General features: G+C 39.8%; 2 protein-coding genes and 5 non-coding genes across 10 annotated transcripts; all 7 read right to left on the reverse strand.

The window, feature by feature from the left end:
• Positions 1 to 5,545: 5,545 nt before the first annotated feature.
• Positions 5,546 to 5,659, reverse strand: LOC115571851 (U5 spliceosomal RNA). Its single transcript, XR_003981995.1, has one exon. It is a non-coding gene; the product is annotated as a U5 spliceosomal RNA (small nuclear RNA).
• A 648-nt stretch (positions 5,660 to 6,307) lies between these two features.
• LOC115571856 (U5 spliceosomal RNA) lies at positions 6,308 to 6,423 on the reverse strand. Its single transcript, XR_003982000.1, has one exon. It is a non-coding gene; the product is annotated as a U5 spliceosomal RNA (small nuclear RNA).
• Positions 6,424 to 7,102: 679 nt separating this feature from the next.
• On the reverse strand, positions 7,103 to 7,218 carry LOC115571854 (U5 spliceosomal RNA). Its single transcript, XR_003981998.1, has one exon. It is a non-coding gene; the product is annotated as a U5 spliceosomal RNA (small nuclear RNA).
• Positions 7,219 to 7,889: 671 nt separating this feature from the next.
• Positions 7,890 to 8,005, reverse strand: LOC115571853 (U5 spliceosomal RNA). Its single transcript, XR_003981997.1, has one exon. It is a non-coding gene; the product is annotated as a U5 spliceosomal RNA (small nuclear RNA).
• A 599-nt stretch (positions 8,006 to 8,604) lies between these two features.
• Positions 8,605 to 8,720, reverse strand: LOC115571850 (U5 spliceosomal RNA). Its single transcript, XR_003981994.1, has one exon. It is a non-coding gene; the product is annotated as a U5 spliceosomal RNA (small nuclear RNA).
• Positions 8,721 to 10,899: 2,179 nt separating this feature from the next.
• Positions 10,900 to 17,104, reverse strand: LOC115570849 (alpha-N-acetylgalactosaminide alpha-2,6-sialyltransferase 1-like). 2 transcript variants are annotated; one of them, XM_030399610.1, is made up of 9 exons: positions 16,948 to 17,104; positions 16,588 to 16,858; positions 16,150 to 16,312; positions 15,174 to 15,336; positions 13,773 to 13,911; positions 13,581 to 13,684; positions 12,445 to 12,528; positions 12,097 to 12,196; positions 10,900 to 11,561 (listed from the first exon to the last, which is right to left on the reverse strand). In XM_030399610.1, the coding sequence occupies exons 1-9, from the start codon at positions 17,076 to 17,078 to the stop codon at positions 11,352 to 11,354; spliced, it is 1,365 nt and encodes a 454-aa protein (XP_030255470.1). In that variant the 5' UTR covers positions 17,079 to 17,104; the 3' UTR covers positions 10,900 to 11,351. The 2 variants fall into 2 exon arrangements, with proteins under 2 accessions (XP_030255470.1, XP_030255471.1); XM_030399611.1 differs by lacking the exon at positions 16,588 to 16,858 and having other exon boundaries at positions 16,948 to 17,083.
• Positions 17,105 to 17,208: 104 nt separating this feature from the next.
• On the reverse strand, positions 17,209 to 23,631 carry mxra7 (matrix-remodelling associated 7). Of its 3 annotated transcripts, XM_030399206.1 has the most exons (5): positions 23,201 to 23,631; positions 21,375 to 21,455; positions 21,242 to 21,275; positions 21,033 to 21,138; positions 17,209 to 17,766 (listed from the first exon to the last, which is right to left on the reverse strand). In XM_030399206.1, the coding sequence occupies exons 1-5, from the start codon at positions 23,468 to 23,470 to the stop codon at positions 17,652 to 17,654; spliced, it is 606 nt and encodes a 201-aa protein (XP_030255066.1). In that variant the 5' UTR covers positions 23,471 to 23,631; the 3' UTR covers positions 17,209 to 17,651. The 3 variants fall into 3 exon arrangements, with proteins under 3 accessions (XP_030255066.1, XP_030255067.1, XP_030255065.1); XM_030399207.1 differs by lacking the exon at positions 21,375 to 21,455; XM_030399205.1 differs by having other exon boundaries at positions 21,242 to 21,455.
• Between the last annotated feature and the right edge of the window lie 729 nt (positions 23,632 to 24,360).

Genomic DNA, 24,360 nt, shown 5'->3' on the forward strand with positions numbered 1-24,360 from the left:
ACTTCCGGTGACGCTTTTCAAAATAAACCCCCAGGTAGAGCGCAAGAGCTGAGGTCAGAAACCTGCACCTTATCCTCTTTGCACTTTATGTTCTATTACCTTTAGTCCTTGACACCTCAGCATTCTATTTTATTTACCTCAGTATTTTATTGTATTTTATTTTAACTACTTAAGCATTTTATTGTATATAGTATAGTATAGTATGTATATAGCACTTTATTGTTTCTATATTTGCCCTTGTATTTGGATTGTGTTTGTACTTGAATGTACCCCCTGCTTTGACAACCTAATTTCCCCTGTGGGATTAATAAACTATCTATCTATTCGCTCTGCTGAGAAGGTGATCGGCTGCAATCTGCCATCCCTCCAGAAGCTGCACGCCTCAAGGACCCCTAGACGTTCAGGTAAGATAGCTGCTGACCCCTCCTATTCTGGACAAAACCTGTGAGACTCTCACCTCTGGCAGGACTCCATCAGGACCAAAACCTCTCCCCATAAGAAGAGTTTCTCCCCATCTGCAACTTGCCTCATCAACAAGGTCCGTGACCTCCACTGACAGTGATCCCCCTCATCCTCCTTCACTTACATTACATTAATTACTATATACAATATAAAAGAAGTTTTAGTCATCAGATGTGCTTATTTTGTACACTGCAATATCAGTATCTACTGCGAGCTTGCACAATCTAGGTCAAACCTTTTGTATAACTGGACAAATCTGAACAGTCTTCACCTACTTTAAAAATGGTCACACTCAATTTATACTTATATAGTTTTATTAATAATTTTTTTGTATTGTTTGTTGTTTTGCACCGACAGAACAAAGCAAATTCCTCGTATGTGTACATTTACTTGGCAATAAAAGCGATTCTGATTCTGATTCTTCTCAAAACTAGTTGGGGATATTGAGATATGAATGCTCATGAGGGTGGATATGCAAAAACAAGATTCAGATATGTCAAAGAATAAACAATCAAGCGTAACACTAAAATATCCCTAACTAATTTTGATAGTGTACAGGTCACCTGTGCCTGGAAATGATAAATTATGTATTTTAAAAAGGGCTGTCAATCGATAAAAATGTTTGGCCACAGTTAACTCTGATTTATTGCAAATTAATTGCACATTTTTAATCTGTTCTAAATGTACCTTAAAGTGAGATTTTTCAAGTTTTAAATACTCTTATCAACACGGGAGTAGACAGATATTCTTTTTGCAAATGTATGTTTAATTCCTATTGCATCAGTCTAAAACAACCACAAATTCTGTCCATAATATTCTCCAGAATAACCTCAAAGGTACCGCATGCTCCAAAAATATGCTGAAAGAGTAACATAGGAAACTCAAACCCGACAAGCAACAACAGACGGGCATATTGACCTGAATGTTATATTCCTTAGTAATACTACCACAATGTACTGTCAGCTGTGTGCTTAGCCAGCAAGTAGTATTTGAGACTCAACCAATTCCAGTCAGTTCACATCGACAGTACATGCAAATAACTTTGTTCTTGTGGGGAGAACCATCAGGGAGGGCTTTGAAGCTGAACTTGCCATTCAAAAGACCCTTTTCTTTATCCATTTCAGCTCAAGGAAGTTAGTTTTTACTGCCATCCACAACGTTACCGCTGCATCACTTATTGAATTCCCAAACTACGGGACAGGCAGAGGGTCAAAATGTGCATGTGTTAATAGGAATTTGTGTTCATGCGTTAATATCAAATACTCCGATATCGATATTGCAACAAAATTGTAGGAATGTCTATTGGCTCTTCAAAAAATATTAATACAACTACATTTGGATGAATAATAATCAGTAATGTGGATATAATGGCAAAATGGATGAAGTCAAGATGACACTTTTGCCATATCACGATGTAACAACACCCAGAATATAAGAGAATATGTAGTCTCATAACATGATAATGATATACTCCTGAGCCCAAATGCTCAGTACACTTGAAACGATTGTTTCTTTGTTGAATACCTTGATTCTGTCTTGTTTAGAAGCCCTGAGGAGGCGAGACTGCTACTATGTGCCTTATTTTTGAGGGAATTTATGAATTATTTATTATTCCTTTGTAACAAAACAACACTCATGTAGCATCGACTGCATGGCTATCGTGCTTTATTTTGAAGCTGAATCGCTGAGCTTCCTGTGTGATTCAGGCTATCTCTGGCTGACCTGACGCAGTTTCTCGGCAACATCAGCCTCCCCCTTCCTCCCTTCCTCCCTCCTTCCGGATCAATGCTACGGCCGTCACGTGACCTGTCACACAACTGATGTGTGTCACGTTTTAACCGGGAGGAGCTGGGGGACGAACTGGGGAGGAAGGGCAGGAAATCATACTTAAAAGGCTTACTGCATCTGTTAATGGCCTGGACGCTCATGATGTTCCTCTGGGGCAATGCTGCACAGCTCAGTGTGTGTTTCTGCTGTTGGTGTTGCAGGAAAATATGACTGTAATATTCTTGTATTACTCCCTCAGAGACTTAACGTGCATTCCATATTGCTGTGGTCAAGACTGGATAAAAACTAGCAGAGGGCTGGGTCACTTTATGATGGCAACAAAACAAACAACATGATATTTCATTCTGGCAGTGCTGGAGGAAGTGTTCAGACCCTTTACTGTAGTAAAAGTGGCAATGACACATCATGAAAATACTCCCATTACAGGTACTGCATTGGAAATGTAGCTTCATATGAAAGGTAGAAAAGTGTCATTAGTGTCAAAGGAAAAGTATGTATTAAACAGAATAACAGAAAAATATAAGGAACTAGCCGACTGGCAAGAAAAATTATTTAGAAACTAATTTGATGATCAATAAATGGCTTTATCGTGTTATTTTCAAAGCAGTAACATCTCAAAATATCTCTGTTTCCATCAGCTCCAATGTGATCATTTACTGGTTTTCTGTGTTTTTATGATTTTAAAACTAAATATTGCTCACTCTTGGTTAAACAAAAAAAGACATTTGATGACACATTTGATGAGGGATCGACTGATATAGTTTTGTCAGGGCGCATACCGATACTGATTATTATTAATCAGGAAGACTGATAGCTGATATTGGGAACAGAGCTACTTTATTTTCCTCTTAATTTATTTGATAACTTTAGTTACGAGTTACTTTGCAGATTCTGATTATTCAGTGTTGATAGGCTCATGACATGTCACCAATCAGACAGAGTCGTGGGCAAGACGTTGAGTGAGGCCTCAGAGTGGGAACTACAGATACAGACAGACGGCTGCATCAGAGCTAAAGTATTGCATTTTTTCTTTTATTTACTTTCTCGATAATAAGACACAAAAAAATATTTGCATTTTATAGACTTATTAATGGATATTCCTAGAAAATAATCAGCGGATTAACCGACAATGACAAAAGTGTAAGTGGGAGCCCTGCACATAATGTTCCCTCTCATTAAAGAGCATTTTAAATACTGCAGCTGGTTGAGGTGGATATATGTTCTAACACCTTTATTTATTAGCATCATAACGATGTTTCTTATTTTGGAATATGATCACAGTTGTGTTTTGTATGTAAAATAATGATCTGCAATACAACAGTAGCTGTCAATATGATGTATAGTGACATTCAAAGAACAATATTCCCCTCTGATACGTGCAGGAATTAGAAATAAAAATTGGAATACTGTATTTTAGTAATGTATGAGGTTACTTTCCAACACTGGATACTCATTAGTGGTGGAAAAATAATAAACTAAAAGTACTAATTCCACTGTAATAAAATAATTTCCCAGTCTGGGATCATTAAAGTAATTCTATCTATCTATCTATCTATCTATCTATCTATCTATCTATCTATCTATCTATCTACTTCAACAAGTAAGAGTCCTTCATTAAAGACTTGTCTTATGTAAAAGTGTGTCAGTATTGAGCTAAATTAACTTAAAGGATTATTATTAGGGCTGCATTAATGTGTGTGTTGCATTTTCCTGCTGTAGATGTTGAAGGTTGAGTTCATTTGAACTACTTTACCTACTGTTGGGTAGTTTAATCCACAGCAATGCATCATATTTAATAAGATCATCATATATTTGTAGGATAGGTGACTTGTGAGAACCACTTATCTCTCCAAAGTCGACTTTTCAAAAACCTGTTTTCAGAGGGTGTTTAAATTGGTAATTTAGCTTTATTGAAAGCAGGAGAATTTTCTATGAGAAAACACTTCATGCTTCAACACTTCAACACTGGTTTTCACAGGATCGGAACGGCATGAACTAATACTCATGACTACCTTCCTTATAACAGACAGGTAAATCTTTACAAAAAATATGTGATAAATACAGAACAATAGTTTAATTATCCTTTTACATAAGCCATTGTTGACATGAATGAAGAATAACACACTCATTTACATTGTTGCTTCACTCACTCTGACTGTAACAAACTGTATTCAGCTCAAAAGTAGTGACCTTGACTGTAGTCCAACAAATGTTCCAACTAATTCAGAAGGGTTGACTACACTGTGATACAATGAGTTGGCTGGGAAACTCCTTGAACTCCCAAATGTAACTGTTACATTAGGGAAGCTGTGGTGGAAGAAGTATTCACTTCCTTTGCATAAACTGGCAGTAAACAAGTTTTTTTTGTTTAACATATCACTTTTAAATAAATGTTAAGTTAAATAGAAGCACACATACATAGTTTATAAATATTTTAATTTTGACATATTATTATTGATGCATTATAAGCATCCTTGCAATTCAGAGCAGTTTGAAAAAGACCTATGTATAACTTTCTTATACAATTATATTGTTGGGTAGTTTAATCTAATCTAAAAATTATTTTACTGTATGTGTTTAACATTTGCTATGCACCTGTATGTTATATAGATCCAATACGGAGAATTTACTGATATGCTGCACTGAGTTTATAGCTATTGTTAAATTTCTACTCTTGTCCCTAGTTGGGCTTTTATATGTAAGACATAAAACATACAGCTTTCAATTGTCAGTATCATAAAATCACAATATAACTAAAGACACATAGACACACTACAGCAACACACATATTAGCTACATCAAAGCACAATAAGGTAAAAATGGGTACAGCTTTGGTTTGCTTTTAGCCAGTGGTAAAAGGTTTAATATCTGAATTAGTTTGATTGCAGTTGGTTCCAGAGTTAACAGATTTTTACGTAGAAAACTGATAGTCCAAATTTAGATATATCCAAGGTAAGACTACTGGTACACTGATGTGTACACTTCTCAAAGCAAAGTAGATTGTGTCTTTTGAGTATCTGACAGTAACGCGACCTGATGGACTTCATATCCATTATTTTCAGTGCTGAATTATATAAAGATGTAATGAGTCTCATTGTGGATGGTGATGCTTGAACCACACTGTCATGCAATATGAAGAATGAAAAATCTAATAGAGTGCATAAACATATGGCCTGCCTGCCTGATGACGTATGTAATCTCAAATACACAAAAACAAAGATTGATGCATACCACGTGCTTCAAATACATTCACTGCATTACAGCAATTCTTAATTTTATTTTCACAAGAAAGGGAAGCCCCACATACGCAGGGCATCAAAAAATTGAGCTAAACTCTTGTTGCTCCACTCCACGGAAATCTTTAGTAAAAGGCGAAAGATTTATACGATCTGAAGTGAAGCAAGAGTGATCTACTTACTCGACGGCTGACAGACGGATCACTTTTGCGACAACAACACTTTAAGTGCTGGTTGAATGTAACAAATACACGAACTCATCCCAGAAACACAATGTGCAACTTAAAACACATGGATAAACAACTTTGGGATTCCGATGTAAAGGAAAAAGTACGGTTTAAAACGTTACATTAGATAGCCATTCGTACTGCGGCGAAATGCACGACGGGAATGAGTTTTTACTTCCGGGCTTCGTAGAATAAAATCCTTGTTTTAACACGTTTTAGTGATTCACAGTGAAATAATTTCAATCCTGCAAACAAAACGCAACACTGCACTGCTCAATATGGTGAAGTCGGTCGTACAAGTATTCTAACTTTCAGATAAATCTTTTATTAAGTTTCGGAAAGTGCCGCCCCCGACCTGCCCCCCTTCACTCACTCACTCACACACACACACACAAACACACCTCGTGTACCTATTGTTGCGGTTTGAGGAGCAAATCGGAGTATGTAGAAAAAGAGTCAACAAAAGGGAATTAAATAAACATCGCAGACGTGTGCATGGTCTTTCAGACAAAACGCATGGTGTGACCTAAATTCACACTTCTTGCATATTTGATTCAGTGATCTGCTAACAGCTTATACTTTGACAAATTAGGAAGCCCCGCAGTAAAGGAGGGCATCAAAAAATTAAGTGTAACTCTTATTGATCCTCTCCACGGAAATCTTTAGTAAAAGGCGAAAGATTTATACGATCTGAAGAGAAATCAGAGTAATCTACCCTTCAAAAGACAAAGAGGCCGACCACTTTCACGGAGACATGTACTTTAACACTGGTGTATTGTTGGTACCAAGGCAAAAAAACAAAAAAAAAAAAACCCAGAAAAAAACCCCACACAAACAGTGCAGATTTGTGTTTGACTGTGACGCTTGAAATGCAACTCTATATCCAGTTTTAATGTTGTGATACATAGCACTCCGTGTGCGACCACTTTGGCGACAAATCGCTTTAGGGGCTAGTTGGACAGCGCAAGGCACGACGGGAATGCGTTGGCACTTCCGGGTCGTGTAGAATAAAATCTTAACATCGCTCCCACCGCTGTTTTAGTAACATACACTTAAATAACTTAAATCCTGCGAACACAAAACAAGACTGTACTGCTAAATATGGTGAACTAGGCCGTTTTAGTATTCTCACTTCCAGATAGATCTTACATTAAAGTGCCGCCCTCGACCACCCCCGCAGCACGCATCCACACACGCAGACACACACACACACACAAATGGGATCGAGCAGGCAAAAAGTCAATAAGAGGTAGTGATACAATTTAATAATTAGAGATAAATCACAGACGTGTATATGATCACATAGATGAAGCGTATGGTGCGATCAGATTTCAGACATCACTTGGGTGATTCACTAACGCTGACATTTTGTTTTTAGACATATTAGGAAGCCCCGCAATGAAGCAGGGCATCAAAAAATTGAGTATAACTCTTATTGATCCTCTCCACGGAAATCTTTAGTAAAAGGCGAAAGATTTATACGATCTGAAGAGAAATCAGAGTAATCTACCCTTCAAAAGACAAAGAGGCCGACCACTTTCACGGAGACATGTACTTTAACACTGGTGTATTGTTGGTACCAAAGCAAAAAAACAGAAAAAAACACACAAACAGTGCAGATTTGTGTTTGACTGTGACGCTTGAAATGCAGCTTTATATTCAGTTTTAATGTTGTGATACAAGCACTCCGTGTGCGACCACTTGGCGACAAATACACTTTAGGGGCTAGTTAGACAGCGCAAGGCACGACGGGAATGCGTTGGCACTTCCGGGTCGAGTAGAATAAAATCTTAACATCGCTCCCACCGCTGTTTTAGTAACATACACTTAAATTACTTAAATCCTGCGAACACAAATCAAGACTGTACTGCTAAATATGGTGAACTAGGCCGTTTTAGTATTCTCACTTCCAGATAGATCTTACATTAAAGTGCCGCCCTCGACCAACCCCGCTGCACGCACGCACGCACGCACACACACACACACACACACACACACATAAATGGGATCAAGCAGGCAAATAGTCAATAAGAGGTAGTGATACGATTTAATAATTAGAGATAAATCACAGACGTGTATACAATCACATACATGAAGCGTATGGTGCGATCAGATTTCAGACATCATTCGTATATGATGTACTTACGCTGACATTTTGTTTTTAGACATATTAGGAAGCCCCGCAATAAAGCAGGGCATCAAAAAATTGAGTATGACTCTTATTGATCCTCTCCACGGAAATCTTTAGTAAAAGGCGAAAGATTTATACGATCTGAAGAGAAATCAGAGTAATCTACCCTCTGTAGGACAAAGTGGCCGACCACTTTCACGTAGACATGTACATTAACACTGGTGTATTTGGGACCGCAGCAAAAAAACCAAAAAAAAAAAACAAGACAATCTCATGTTGTGGACACAAACAGTACTGATCAGTGTTTTACGTTACAGTACTTGACTGTGACGCTAGAAACGCAACGTTTTATCCAGGTTTAATGGTGTGATGCAAGGCATGCTGGGAGTTATGGACTTTATGTTCGACAGCTACACTTTAGCAGGGGCTGGTTAAACGGCGCAAGGCACGACGGGAATGTGTTTTTACTTCCGGATCATGTAGAATCACTGCCTCAGGCTGTTTTAGTGATTTACAATGAAGTCATTTCAATCGTGTGATCAAAAACCAAGACTGCACTGATATGGTGAAGTCTCACACACGCTATCATGTGGAAAGGAGCAGAAAAATAGTCAAGTAAGGAAACGCAACAAGTCAAGTTATTAGAGTAAAAATTAGAGACTTTTATTTAATCACGAATATGATACGCACAGCTACACCTGGTTGTATCAACACCTTCCGTGTTTTGAAATTAATTTTGTTTTATTTTAACATGTCAGGAAGCCCCGCAATAAAGCAGGGCATCAAAAAATTGAGTATAACTCTTAGTGATCCTCTCCACGGAAATCTTTAGTAAAAGGCGAAAGATTTATACGATCTGAAGAGAAATCAGAGTAATCTACTGTACCAGAGTCAAAGTGGCCGACCACTTTCGCGGAGACGTGTACTTTAACACTGGTTTATTGTAATGTATTGTTAGCGCCAACGCGAAAAAACACAACACAACCTCATGTTGTGGACACAAACAGTGCAGATCAATGTTACACGTTGCAGTGTTTGTGACGCTTGAAACTCAGCTTTCTACCAACTTTTCACGCTGTTATGCAAGGCATGCTGGGAGTTTAAGGACTTCGTGAGCATATGATTGATTGATTTCTTTTTTTATAGTCCCGTATTATTTATTTTATAACTACATGTCATCTTAAGTTGAACACCTGGCACACATACTTGCATTACCGCAGGTAACATACTTTATAAGGTTGTTCTAGAAGTTTAGTATAATGGCTGTTGATGACCAGAACCTGCAGATTTCATGCAGAACAACGACACCCTGTGGCAGCTGCTCAACCTAACCTGAGGAAAAATCAGATGGGGGACAAAACTACAACTACGTATGAGTTCTCTACTGTTTTCTACTTCTTTTAAATAACTTCTTAAAACTCACTTTTATAGTCTTGCTTTTGTGTGAAATCATCCTCTTTCATCTTTCCAGCTTTCTTTTACTGCTCTTAGTTTATTTGTCTGTTTTTAATTCCTCCCCAATGATGTTTTTTTTATTCTTATCGTGCTTTACGGCTTTTGTTACTTTTAAAAAAAAATCTATTTATTCTCCTGTATATATAGGCTACTCCTGTTTTTAAAGGTGCTATATGAATAACGTTTATTATTAGTATCATTTCTGTTGCTACCATTAAAATTGAAAGGATTTTTAGAACTGCATAGAAACACCAGGCGTGACGAAAACACAATAAAAGTGAATTATGCCCGGAACACTTTTTCATACCCGTTTTTTTCAGTTCTTACCCAGATGAGGATAACAGAAATAGAGATACAACTGCAACACGTGTCAGTAGACTAAAACCACAATAACAACTCAGGTAAACAAGCTAGCCCACTCGCAATTAACGTTTTTAACAATAACACAAGAGCTCACAAAAAGTCCAGATGAAATAACTCTAAATTAAATAGTAATGAGGACAGGGAGGCGTAACGTTACCTGTGGGAAGGTATGTGACGCAGAAAAGCTGACAAAAAGTGAGTAAAATCCACTTTCCAAACGCAGGACGAGATACCAGCACTTAAATTAGTTGTTTTAAACGGTCTTGTTCTTGAATGACAGCAGTTGAAGCGTTGTGCTCCCCTCACGGTGAAGTATCTCTCCTCCTCTTCACGATAGTTTTAAAATCCGCCATGATGACAGTAACCGTTAGCTAACTACCTCACTCACCTCTGACCCCTGCTTGACCTTTAGCCTCACCCCAAATTGGTTAAAAACACACCAAAACGTAAAATTACCGCATTTAAAAACACCGCTTTCGAATGAGTTGTTTAAAATTCGCGCTATGGATATTTAATCAATCATTTTAATTGATTTCTTGGCCCCTAAGACCCCCGTAGCATCTCAGACCGGCCGTTTTGTCCACAGGTGTTACAACGTTTTCTGTTACCCTTCTGGATTATGTGACCTGAGCAGGAATTCTGATCCATCCGGGACCCCATAATTTCATGTTTATCCTATCACAGACTTTATTGCCAACAAATGTTCTCAAATTTCTTTCGGATAACCAAAAATAATGACTCTATAGTTTCAGATATTAAATACAGAGTCAGTCTGCACCAATTTAGTGCTGAATTAGCTTAGCATAAAGACTGAGAGCAGGAGCAAACAGCGAGCAAGCTCTGTCTGAAGGCAATATATTCTGCCTTCCAGTAACTTTAAAGCTTTAGAGGAGCTTTGACTGGCTATTTGTATTCATTCCTGTGTCAAAGAATCATGTCATTATGATAAAGTTATTTGTAGTAGCTCTAGTAAGTCAGCAGATGGTACTGTTTGATTAAATAACTTTCAGGGAAGTCTCTTAAAAATCCACATTTCATTTCTAAGTTTCCCACTTTGTTGCTGATCCTGAAGTCCAGAATCCAGTTAAAAATTTGGGGTTTGAAGATTGTTCGTAGACTATATTACGTCTTAAAAGTTTCTGTGCTAAACTTTAAGGTAATCCTACCAGTAGGTATGGAGACAGGTCATTCAAAACCAACAAACAACAAAGAATTATGTAACAGAGAAAGAATTATGAGGAGGAATTTATTAAAAAAACAAACACCAAAGAGGAGGAACTATTTGTAGCCCATTTAAAACATAAATAATAAACTCCATAAGAAGAATAGTAAAAGAATATAAGAAAACATACAAAAATACAATTTTAAAATGGCTTACTAAGGTTAAAAAACACCTTAGTAAGAGACTCATACACACACCTTTCCTTGAATAAGTTGACCGCCGGTATGTTGTTGTCCGCTCCCTGTCAGACCAGAACCGTAAAAAACTGGTATAAACCATATCAAGGCCTTTGTCACAAACCTAATCAGGACAGCGTTGCGTAAACTCTCAGTCACATGGGTTTGATATTCATCAATAAAAAAATCTACCTCATCTGGTTTTCCAAGAAAGGTAAACAATAAAGATATATATTCTTATAATATAAAATGACCTGGATTCTTGATGCCATTACTCCCATCCTCAGTGTATCAGTGTGGCTTCAGCTCTTCTGTCCCTGTTTCTGAGTCCGCTCTTTGATAAAGCCGTATTATTTTGCTGTTGTGTAGTTTTGTCCACAGATTCTTCTCCAGGATATAGTCGTGGTTGAGATAGAAAACAACACTTGTTTTAGTAGTCCTCTCAAAATAGTAGTTAGAGTATTTCTTGTAGTCCTCAGTCATGAATCCATACGCAGACACCTGCAGTAATAAAGACAAAAATGGAGAACCGGATTGAATAAAAGCGAAACATTTTGAGAAATAAACCTATTCAGTGTCTTCCCGAGAGTTAGATGACAAGATCGATACCACTCTCATGTCTGTCTGAAAAATTGGAAGCTAAAACCAGCAGGTGATTAGCCTAGCTTAGCATAAAGACTGGAAACGGGAAAACAGTTAGCATGGCTCGGTCTAAAGGTAACAAAATATTCCAAGCGGCACATAAAGCTCACTAATTAACACATTACATCTCAGAAGCTGAAATCTCAAAATTACAGTGTGTGGCGTTTGGAACTATTTGTAAAATCCCTGCACCTGTCACAAAAGAGTCTCACACATAACCCCAAGTAAAACACTTAAACAAGCAAGATATAATATGCTAATTAGTGAGCTTTAGAGGTGTTGGTAGGCAGCAGTTTTCCCTTGTTTACAGGTTTTATGCTAAGCTAGATAATCGCCTGCTGGATCCAGATGTTTATACCTATTGATAACATGTTGACAAGTCATATTAACTTACAACGTCACAGGTGTGCAGAGCCAGGAACAGAGTGAACGCCCCGTTGGTCGGTCGGACTATTGCCCAGGATGAAGTGTTCAGAGTAGCAGACATTAAGAACCTGAACGACATCAAACAATGAGAAACACACATTGAAAAAAGTCTTTTACCAATGTGACAAGAAAAACTACAGACTCCAAAGTGATTAAATTTAAATTAACACAGCTTTATTAAAGACTGTCAACGACCTGAGAATTTCATTTGCCTCACTTTGGGATTTGTCTGTGCATGATAAGCGCTATAGAAGTAAGGTTATTATCATTATTATCATGATCAGCCTTGATAAGTAAAGAAATTAAAGAGGATGACCTGTTCCGTATGTATCTGAGGAAATCCTGATGCAGAACATAGAAGCGGCTCTCATTGTACTGCCCACCGTAGTACATCCTTGGCCTGGAGCGTTAAAAATACATGAGTCAATATAATGATTATGAAAGAATGTTGTGATGAAAAGTGGGCTTTGTTAGTTCTTGTCTGTGCTGCACCTTGTGGCAAAATGAGTATGAAGTTTGCCATTGAAGTTACGATTTGGTTGGGATGACTCTGGATTTAATCTGCTCTTGTTATTGTTGGCAGCTGTGAGCATGTGGGAGGATGTCGGCACTTAAATACACAGTTTTGTCTAAAGATGTCAGGTAACGATCCATTTTATTGAGTCTTGAGGGGGTCACTGTTACTGTTATTTTGTAAATCAGTTCAAACACATAGTAGAAATGTATCTAGGTTTTTCAAATGTATTATTCAGATACAAATGTTAATAAAACCAATGTATGATGACTTTTATGATTTTATTTACATCTTCAATGTGTGGTAATGGTTCAGATGGGTTTTTGTCTTAAAGAAGGGGGTAAACAACGTCTTTCCAATTCAATTTGGGATCTTTGGTCTTCAGGGGACTAGGATGACGCCTGATGAGGTGCATGGAGACATTTTATCTTCTTTGTCAGTTGTTTTTTTTTTTTTTTTTAAAACAAGTCCCCATCTACTTAAGCTATTTCTGAGAATGCGGCAACTCTGTTTTGCTGTGAAGCTCCTGAAATGTTTTTTTGGACTACGAAACCTCACCAGACTTTCCATCGGCCTCGGGTTGAGTAGCTGAGGACTGAATTTGTAGTTTTAGGTGAACTTCTATTTTAAGAAGGTGAAGCATAGACAAGGCACCACGTTATCCAACTTTGACACACGGTATAAGTTTAAAATACCTGATTTTTGAATGGGATTTGGTGAGTGAGCCACAAAGGAATGGACAATGTATCTTAACCTCCACGTAATATACAAACTGATGCTTGCTTCTCTTCCTCCTAATATAGTAATTTAACAGGTAAAATGATTGGACTGAAAATAAATATATTAGACAGTTTTCCGGACATTCTCTATAAGTGTATCTGTGTCCATTTTACCCTCTTATTATAATATATATATAGAGAGAGAGAGCTGATATTCACTGCTTGTTGTGATATTGTCCAGCTGAGACTTTTTCTCCTTTGAAAAGACCCTCAAGCCAGTAGAAATCCCTCATCCCCTCTGGAATCATGACGTATTTTATACCCTGCAGGAACAAGCGGATGACAGATGAGTGGAGTTTGTATGCGTGGGGTTTAAACACAACATTATTATTGGCAGCTGAGTTTGAGTACCTCATCATTGGGGGCGGATGAGTATCCGTATTTCTTGAGCAGACTCAGCGACCTGGTGATGGCGTGAGCCGTGTGAACGTAAACAGATGTTCTGTTTCCTACGTCCTCCTCGTAACCCTTGACGACCGCACCGTTCATCCTGCCGCACAAACAAATCATAAAATCGGCTTCATAAAATCGACATGTGGTTGAATAATCATTAACTTAAAGACTAACTTATATGATACAAACGGTCAGAGTCAGGTTTACGATTGAGGACTGACTGAGGTTGTGTGCAGTGTTAAGTTTACTTGCATTCAAAACAAATTATTGTCAAACAACCGTTAATCAAAAGGCAGGTTATCCAAGCACATCTGTATTGAGTGTTGTTAAAAGAGATAGTGTTAAAATCTGGAGAAAATAACACTTGGTACGGCATAGTTATTGAGGTGTGTGGAAGAGGATTCATAGCTCCTGGTTGGTTAAAACTCATCTGCAGCATCAACATCAGTCAGTCTTTGTTTATTGTTCACTTCACCAAATCATTTGATTACAGTACGCAGCGCCAGACAGTTCAAGACGGATTGAGTAAAGTGTTTGTGCAAGACGTGGCAGCAGCTCTCAGTTGGGTCTGATAAAAAATCCCCTCCTCTGACAGAGGAGAAAAAAAATACAATAAAAATGGTTAATTTATAGTTAACTTAACTTAGTTGACAAAATGCTTTATAACGCATTTATGAAACACTGGTAAAGGTTCATAAACATCAACTGCAATTCAATAATAGCCAATCCAGACAAACACATGTGATAATATTGTGTGTATTATGCTGGAAAATTTGGCCTTGTGAATCTTTGGTGTCTTTATGAGTTCATCAGGTTACATTTTTAACTTGTGCGCTGTTTCTCCTTATACTTGTCATTAGTTCAAATGTATGAATTTATTTATGTATTATTTACCCGATAGATTTTATTAGTTTTTTAATGTATTAATTAGTTTTTTATGTTTCTTAATGCATTTCTGCTGTCATGACGTTAACATATCACCCATTCGTTGATCGACATCGAGGTGAATAGATCAATAATATTTATTTTTTGATATGCTTTATAAGTTAAAGATACGGTGACGTCTTCAAACAGTTTTAGATGATGAAGCCTGCGGGTGACGCTGAGGGAGCTACTGTAGCTTTGGTCAACATGGTGTGACAAGAAAGCATCTGTGCACAAACGTCGCACTTTGTTCCTTTCCAACATTCAACATTTCATGGTTCACCTGATATTAAAGGCTCCTGAGAACACAGAAGGTGTAGCAATGGACTACGTAGAGTGCACAGACTAATATAGTAAACATTTTTGAATACACACAAAAGTTAAACTAACAGCAGAAAGCCACGTCGACAGGTTTGTTCCTGCTTCCTTCCTCACCTGAACACGTAATCGTGAGCGTCGATTTCTTTCCCCATTCTGGAGCCATTGAGGATCCCCGCGGTGCCCACCACAGCACAGCGCACACACCCGTCACCGCCTGGCTTTGTGTCCAGCAGGGGCTCCTTTGGCTTTGGAATCAACTTCACTGAAGCCATCACGTCTGCAGACCAACGTAGGAAAACGTGCAAAACACAAGATGCAAAATAGATAATAACAAAAATATGTGTTTGCAAAAGTGTTTTATATTCTCAAACTAACAACATATCAAGTCTAAATTTGATTGGTAAGTAAAACTTTGAAATATTGTCACTCATTAAATGTTAGCAGTCTGTCTGAGTCCAATATTTTAGCTCTGTTTTGGTCTCCACTTTTTTTTTAGGCGCTCAAAGCTCTGCTCTGTTCGACAGCCCGTCTGTCTGCTCTTTGGCAGTAGCTACAGTGAGTTAGGCACAGCTGCCTGCTGCATCTGGACACAACGCTGATGAGAGTGCTGAGGGTGAAACAAAACAATACAATTGTGGGCACAGAACCAAGACAGTGAGCTGAAGGATGCCAGAAAAGCTCTGTAAAGTGCAGATATTCAAGTGAGGGTTCTCTGTGGGTTCATCGCTCTCTTTCACATTTTAAAGGTGTTATTTGTAAGACATAGCCAGGATTCAAATGTATAACTTTAAATATATCATTATGCTCTTTGCTATCTTTGTCTTCAGCTGATGAGCTCAAGCAGCCATGGCCGTGGCCTTTCATCTCATGACTTTGACTTTTCATCTCATAACTTAAACCTTTTTCCTCATAATTATGACTTCTATCTCATAATTCTTCTTCCAAGCATAGTTTGCATTACATTGTTTTTCTTCACAGTGCAGAAACAGACTTCCCTGACACTGTGCACAGCAACCGCACAACCACACTGATTATGAAATACAGTCTTGACTCACTTGGTGTCTGTCTCACACAGACAAACAACACCTACCATCGTACTTGAATCCCATAAATCCAAAAGGGTTGTTGAAGTGTGAAAGTCGGTTCCACTCGCTCATGTTGATGTCGTCTTTGTGCATAAACAGGCGAATGTCGGGAAGGAACGCCTTCCTGAAGCTCTCATCCTCAGAGTTTTGCACAGACTGAGCACACGCCTGAGAACGTGGGACAGAATATGGAATGGTTTTATAGAAAATGTGATTTTCATCATATTCATCCGGCTCAAAACACCGGTTTGATGAAGACAAAATAAGGTCTTCTGAATGAAATGTAAGGAAGTTAAAGTGATGTGTGAAAGCACTAAAGCTAAAGGCAAACAGACTTAACAACACACAACAAAAAATGCTGACACAAGCCACAAATACCCACTCCCACAAAGTTAACACATTTCTTTTGAGCTGAGACTTAAATCTTGTCATAACTTGCTTACAGTGTGTCTGGGTGGAGCATCCCGGTTATAAACATCCTCAAAGTCCCACTGAGGAAGCTTGCCAAAGGATTCTCTGGAGAGGACGGGCATGGGAGTTTCACCCACGGCAGCGTGCGTGGACGCTGTCGTTTGGTCAGTTTTTGCTTTTTGTGCTGTTGTAAACACAGATGCAGGTGGACCCGAGTTTCCCTTTATATTCCCAAACTTGCTACCACTGTCAAGCAAACTGTCTTCACCTGTGTGTGTGGCTTTTCTCGCCAAAGCGGTCCAGCTGAGATGGAAAGAATTTGACAAAAAAAATCGGCAGAATCAGCAACTGATTAAAAATGCTAACATTTCCCTGGAATAAACACAACTTACCTGATGTTTCTCGACAAACGTCCCCATGATACAACTACAAATAAAGTGGCAGCTGAGCTCACAAGCAGCAAAGAAAAAATCCTGGAGGTCTGGAGCACCATCCCCAAGAACTGGAGGTGTGAGCGGATCATTGAAACTGAGCGTGTCTGCGGTTTGTGCTCCGGCTGAAAAGCCACCTGAGGTTCTTGTCATAAAGAGTGAATGGGCTGGGCTGTTACGCTTACCGATACAGAGGTACACAATGAAACGCACACACACACCTTTTACAATGGTGCATTAGTGGTTTATTACACAACCGTGGAGAAGTTTTGCAGACGAAGCTTTACAGGATTTTGTCCCTGTTACAGATTCAATGATAACAATGTTGAATTTTTATAAAAGTGACATAATAAATTAACATTTCCTCTTTTATTATAATATAAAACTAATGTAATCCCTCTTAGTCCTTTTTTTTTTTTGTAGCTAGATTAATCCTGCTTTGTGCTGGGAAAAGTCCAGCTTCTTTGGTCTTCATGTAGACGGGACAGCAACAAAACAACATAAAACAACAAACAAAGGAAGTCATATTAAAAAGGTTGGTTGTTGAGTGGACGGTAGAGCTGAGTGGAACATTGTGAACGAGTTTATTAAAGTCCTTCAGTAGCGCTCGGGGTAAAGAGCGCGATCGGAGGCTGGGTGGCAACGCGGCGAGTCAGAGAGGAGACTCAGATGGAGTAGAGCCGGAGCTGCTCCTCCATGTCTCCCTCCGACACGTCCCCGAACGTCTCCTTGTTTTCTTTCAGCAGCTGGAAGATGGCGGCCAGCTGCTCGCGTTGCACCCTGGGAAGACAGAGTCAAAGGGGGGGGGAAAAAAAGGGATGATTTGAATTGATGTCCTTTAATGACTAAATCTGATGTCTGATGTGCTTTTCCTTTCCTTTTCCTCTGGTAAAATAAAATAGCCGGCCATGACCTACACCTGTACAAAGAGTAGCCATGAGTTGTCTTTGACAATGAATGATTGGACTTTGTACAATTAGATAGATAGATAACTTTATTTATCCCCGAGGGGAAATTATGTCATTGTAGCAGCGGTACAATACAATAAGAAATACAAAAATAAAAAGTACAAGGTAAGGGCAAATACTGATATTAGAAACAGTACAATACACAAAATGCAAACACTATACACTATATACAATAAGATGCTTAGCAGTTCCAGGATAATATTAAATACTATTAAATACTAAGCAGAATGGAACTTAGTGGGTTTGTAAGGTACAAGATGAAGAGAGAGATATAAGTTATAGATTATAAAACAAGCCAGCCGCCACCAGCCGGTAGCCATCCTTTCCTCCCTCCGGCATTATTGTTACCAACACTGTCAGAGCTGCTGTGTGAGTCAACAACTTGAGTGAAGTATAGAGAATGCAACCAATCAGAGGCGGAGCTGGGCGGGTCTGAGCAGTATGTTTTCATATTCTGCTGTTCAAACAGAGATGCAGAGATACTGTGACGTTCCGTTTATCATTCCATCCCTGATAGTCTCTCAGTTAAGATTTAGTTACAACTCTGGACTAATGCACGATGTAAAGAAATGGGCTGTCATTGACGATTGATTACATATTGAATTAAAATGATTATTAACTGGGCATAGTGCAATACGGATGCGCATCTCTCTGTAAATAATGACAAGCAACTTTTTGACTTGATCTTGAGAACGGTGTCAGTCTTTTGACTGAGCTGCCCCCCAGTAAGCAAATGAGCATATTTCGGAAAATGTCAAACTATTTCTTTAAATGTGGAGTTTCAGAGTTCAGTACAGTTTCCACCTGATGAAAGGCCTCAGGAGGAAAAAGTCCAGCGATCGAGTGATCAAGACTGTGCTAGATTTTTACTCTATTCAGAGTTTCTGATCTTGTTCAATTTTCAATAAGACTTAACGTCGCGCAGGAACATGTTAAGAAGCGCAAAAGCAGCAAGACGCCATCTTTAGTGTCGCACGATGACTAAAAGACGAGGGAGGCGACAAAAAAAAGACTGACGTGACAAAGCGTGTCCTCAGAGGCTGTTTACACCTGACATTAACATGCAGCTTACGTGATCCAATCACACGCTTCTTCTTTGTTGTCCACAGAGAAAATCCCCAGATTCCCTTTATAAAACCCTAGATTTTGTGAGCTTTTGGGTTTGGAGAAACTTTATAAACTTTGTGAAATGGTGTCCATGACAAATTCTTAATTTTTTTGGTATTCTTATAAATTCTGCATCAGATACAATATGTTGTTTCTTTTCTTGTAAAATGTGTCAGTTTTTTATTGCATTTATTGCACAGTCTGACTGCGACCTCTGTGGCTAAAACTGCAGCTTACCTGCCAACATTTAGCAGCTATTGGAACTCAGAGTTTCAGGTTTTTAAATGAAGGTGCTAAAGTATGTTTTTGACAGTAAACATGCCAGATTTTGAAAAAATTCAGCAACTAATTACAAATATAGTCTTCTTTTATGTCCCCAGACTCCATTTAAATACCTCTAAATTTTGTGAGTTACCAAGGTCAGAAAAACTTGCTGTCTATGACAAACTCTTTGATATAAAGAGAAAAAACCATTGTGCTCGTTTGTCCAAGCGATGTGAGTGTTTACTTGCTTATAGAGCGGGGAAGTGAGATCGGATCACGAGCGGTCCTCGTGCGATTGGATAACCAAAGTCGGATGTTAACGTCAGGTGTAAACATCCTCTGAGAGACCTGACACGTAAAAGTTAATCATTCACACCTGTGCAGAACAATACAAAAGTCCACACCAAGCAGAAACAGCTGATAGATAAGGGCCACACATCCAGCAGTAATCTGATGGAAGTGAAAGACCCTGTTTAGTATTTATTAATAAACAGCGTTGTTGATTATTGGTCAGCTCACCTCCACATTAAATAGGAGGAAAACCGATCCTGTGCCACTGCTGCTCTGATCAAATCCCAACTGTCTATCTTCCTGACATCAGTTACAACAAACCTCCAACTCTCCCGTCAGCCTCTCTACTCCTGAATAGTTCTGGAGACGCCTGCCTCATCAGCTCAGGTCCCACTGGTGCATTACACCGACTCCTCCTTGTGGCAGGACAGAGGAGAGTCCTCAGAGGATTAACTAACACTAACACAGAGGTGACGCCAATCAACACCTGCTGTGACACCTGAGAATCACACATCTAATGTGGAATAATGGGGGCAGCAGGGGGGGTGGGGAGAGATCAGGTAAGCAACACTGCACAGTTTACATCGGTCGCTTCACGGCCACTTGTGGATAAAAAGCATATAGTTCATGCACAACGGCCAGAAAGTGATCCCGTTTAGATAAAAGGGGGGAATAACTCATACAGACAGTTAGAGTCGGACAGTATCCTGCGATGATAAGAGCACGTTTCTGGTCTTCGTATTCTGTTTTTGTCACCCAGCAGCCACCAAACGTTCCGAGAGGTTTCCTTAAGTCTCGTGTCATTCATCCTGCAGCTAATGCCTGGCAGAGAATCAATCCAGCCTTACTCAGTCTAGCCTGAAGAGAACTGGTGACACAGCGGCTAAACGTGGAGGACGGCTCTGAGTGAAACGCTAACAGCACTCAAACACACGTGAAGACAGCGTTGGGGAGATTAGACGGAGGAAGAACAGGTCAGAGGTCAGAGCAGCTACGTGGGAACACTCAGAACATCCTTAAATTTTGTTTGATTAAATAGAAACCTCCGATTTTCAGGGAAGCTTTGGCAAAGTCTTGGGAGAACGGAGGGGGAAATCGAGTAGATCAGGGAGCAAAATAACCACGAGTACTATCTCGCTGTGCATTAGAGGGACATGTACCCCCCAAAAACGTCAAATTTAAATTATTTAAAAGTAAATTAAAATGTGTTATTGGGTGCATCTGCATGAAAAAATTAGGTGACACCACTGTAAAAAGTCAGTCTGGAGCCCTGTTATAAATCTGTCATCAATGTTCAACACATCCTTTGTTAAGAGCAGGTTTTGGGTTGCCAGGTTGTTAAAAATCCTCCTCCAGGTTAACACTTGTGTTATGTGTTATCACAAAGTGGCTGCCATATTTGTAGTTTTCACTGACCTCTGCTCCTCCTCCAGCTCCTCTGTGGACATCATCATCTCCAAGTGGTGGGATCGCGCCTTTCCCGGGAGGTACTTCAAGCAGTCGTCATCCGGCTCCAGTTTGTCTGATGAAACAGAACAAACGCTAATCAGAAATCTACGCGAACCAACAATCTGCAGCGTATATATTTCAGAAGCGTAACTCACTACTCTTTCAAACGTGCTCACCGTTGACGTCTGGGCTCTCTGTGGCTCCTTCGGTCTGGGGGTGAGAGAAAGCACACTTTAGGAGCTCCTTATCAGAGAGCCCGATGAAAGACCTACGGCTCCGCACCGAGGACGCCTCAGACAACGAGTCTACCTCTAAGCTCATGGATGTGGAGGAGGAGTGCTCCCCTGGTGTCTCCTGTTCTTCGGAGTGATCGTGGGGCTGCGCCTCCTCCTGTCAGAGAGTGAAGCGGTCAGGTGACGACACATTAAACCATCAGTGAGACTAAACATTTCCAGTGTCTGCACCTGTGGGCCTGATATTCAGCAGGTCGGATCAGAAAATGAACAATTTGTATTTATTTCAGTTTGTCCAGCACATTGTAACTTTTACATAACTGAGGTTATCTCAATGTCTTGTTGCGTGTGCTGTGAATTTGTAGTGAATTGAGTTCTAATGAAGAAAAACATTCATCTGCACCTTTATTCCTGTTAAAAATTAATCCAAATTAAATTTAAATGTAGGATACTATAGGATGCACCTGAATGAAGGCGCACCAGTGCAACCAGTGTAAAAAGTTAGTCTGCAACCCCCGACTGTCATTCATCTCACATTTTTGAAATATGTGTTTATGCACGTCCTTAGATAATCATTTAACTCCTTGTGGTACCTGAGTTTCTCACCTCTCCTGGATGCTGATCTTGCCTACACTTGGCGCAGCTGCGCTGTAGAAAGACCGAGGTTATCTTTTCACACTTTGCTCCCCTGGGTGCTGATTTGATCTCCCTGTCCCTGGCTTGTTTTGTTCGATTTTAAAGACCCTCTACATGCATCCTCAACAAGCGTTTAAGAAGCTAAAAGCAGGTCAAGGAGGGTCATGATGACAGCTGCCTGAGTGGAGCAGAGGTCGCTCATCCAAAACCCCTCTTTTCAAAATAAGAGTAAAGCTGTGTCTTTGCTTTTTCTATTCATTGACAACAGAGTAAAGATGCTTAATTCCTCCTCTCTGCTCGCAGTTATTTTTGTGCACGCCAACGCAGCTGAGTGGGACGTTGATCTTTGAGGTACTTCACTCGAGCAGCTCCACTTTATGCTATTTTACACTTCTACTCCACAACACTAATTCAGCAGGTAAAGGTTGCACCTTTGGTTTGAGAGCAACAGTTACCAGTTATTATTTATGTCACTCATTGATCAGCTGAGAGGGAATCAAGAGCCCTGTGAGACGTCTTCAGATGTCTTGATTTGTTGCATCCAAACAGTCCAACCCCCCCCAAAATGTACAACCTTTATAGTGTAAGACAAATTCAGAAAAGAGAACTGAAACTTGTAATTTATTTTCCATTTTGGCTTCAAATAAAAACAACTTTCATCAAAAGTCTTGATGAAATTTGCTGCATCTGTTCCAGCCTCATTAAAATGCTGCTTATATGTTCAGTAAATGTAATAAAATAGTAATAATAAATAATAACAAAAGTAGCTTGAGAGTAACATGATATGATCATTATATGTATGATCACTTTTACTTTTGATTTATACTTTTATATGCAGGACTTGAGTGTTTTATTGTGGAACTGCTACCATTACTTCCTGTTTGGGTACAATTGTGAGATATTTCACTTGTTTTTCTTCCAATAAATGAACTTCTTCCTACACTAAATGTATCATATCATCAGTCTGCACATTCAGATATTGGTTTATATCAGATTAACACCATTACAACACACATTTTCAAGATTCCTCTGCAGGTTTTTTTTTTTTTCCTCCATTACAGCCCTGCAGCTTTTCCTCGAGGATTAGATACTTCTTTGCACTGACTGGACATGTAAACTGTCTCTGAGTGGGGAGGGAGAGCCAGCAAACGCAGATTAAGACAGATTTAGTTGGTCAAACAGTGAAACAAACACACGCATTAACCCTTCTCAATGACGACTGTGTGTGTGTGTGTGTGTGTGTGTGCGCAAACAGACTTGACTTACTGACTGCACAGATTTCACCACATCCCAGTGGTCGTGCGAGCTGCCGCTGAGGTCGCACCAGTCGTCCTGAACCTTCTGCTTCTGCTGCTTCGTCTTCTTGTTGGTGTCGGGTACATGGCCGTTCTGCTTCGGCTGCTCCAATCCAGAACCGAAGTACCGCCGCGCGCTGCTGAAGTCCGGCGAGGACGTGGATCCGTTCAGGAGCGAGGTGGCGACCACGATGGCGAGCAGCGTGAAGATAGCGGCGGAGAGAATGAAGGTGAGCTCCATGGCTGGTGTCCGCGGGCTCCTCTCGTCTTCACTGTGTCCTCACTCACACGCTTTCCATCCCCGCCGCCTTGTAATAATCCTCGCTGAACATCAGCGTTAACGAGCGGCACTTACGGGATATGGACAAGTCTCCCAGCGCGTGACGTCACATCCTCCGACCCCGCCCCCTCCCTCCCCAGGACTGCCGGACACGTCAGGTGTGACGGCCACGGCCTCCTGCAACGTGCCCGGCTCCTCACTTTTCCTGTTAATCCCATCAGAGGAGCGTTGGCCGCCTCTGAGATTAAGATGGTTTGTGACAGGACCCGTGTCCCGCAGCTGCGGGGACGAGGGAGTCAGAGCAGGGTTTTCACAGGGAAGTTGTTCTCACCTGAGGACGCCCCCTTCCGGTCAGTGTGAAAGCCTGCAGGAGGGGTTTAAAGGAACGCTGTGTAGTTTCAGGAGAGAAAGATCTTTATTGAACCTAAACACACTGACAAACTCAGACTGACCTTATTGAACAAGATCTCATACTGCTTTGCTTCATTTATATATGGCGGACCCTGCCACCCTTCTAACTTCAAACAATCATCCAGGGACTTTATTTGGGGACCCACTTTTTTAACCATCATCACAACCATCAAATAATGAAAAATGTCCCCAGAGCCAAATGTGACAACTTCAGATTATTTGTTTTGTCTGACCAACAGTCTGAAACAGAGAAATATTCATTTATCAGAAATTCACAATTAGAATCCAGATAGGAAGCTGAAAACCTGTGATTCCTAACATTTTTGCTTCGCCATTTTTTGTCCATCGCTCTTATTAAAATATGTCTACAAACAATTGCTTGGTCAGATTCTTCGATCTGTGATTTTTTGGCTAAAATCATAATTTTGCTAAATGTACAT

This window comes from Sparus aurata, chromosome 20 (assembly GCF_900880675.1).
Source record: "Sparus aurata chromosome 20, fSpaAur1.1, whole genome shotgun sequence".
In the NCBI taxonomy this organism is placed as follows: Eukaryota; Metazoa; Chordata; class Actinopteri; order Spariformes; family Sparidae; genus Sparus; species Sparus aurata.

Coding starts and splice junctions, on each gene's coding strand:
- LOC115570849 (XM_030399610.1), bottom strand. CDS start 17,078: ATGATCCGCTCACACCTCCAGTTCTTGGGGATGGTGCTCCAGACCTCC. Junction 13,685..13,772: donor CATCCGCCCCCAATGATGAG/GTACTCAAACTC, acceptor TTGTTCCTGCAG/GGTATAAAATACGTCATGAT. Junction 12,529..13,580: donor GGACAATATCACAACAAGCA/GTGAATATCAGC, acceptor TTAACGCTCCAG/GCCAAGGATGTACTACGGTG.
- mxra7 (XM_030399205.1), bottom strand. CDS start 23,470: ATGGAGCTCACCTTCATTCTCTCCGCCGCTATCTTCACGCTGCTCGCC. Junction 21,456..23,200: donor TGGTGAAATCTGTGCAGTCA/GTAAGTCAAGTC, acceptor ACTCTCTGACAG/GAGGAGGCGCAGCCCCACGA. Junction 17,767..21,032: donor GAGCTGGAGGAGGAGCAGAG/GTCAGTGAAAAC, acceptor CTGTCTTCCCAG/GGTGCAACGCGAGCAGCTGG.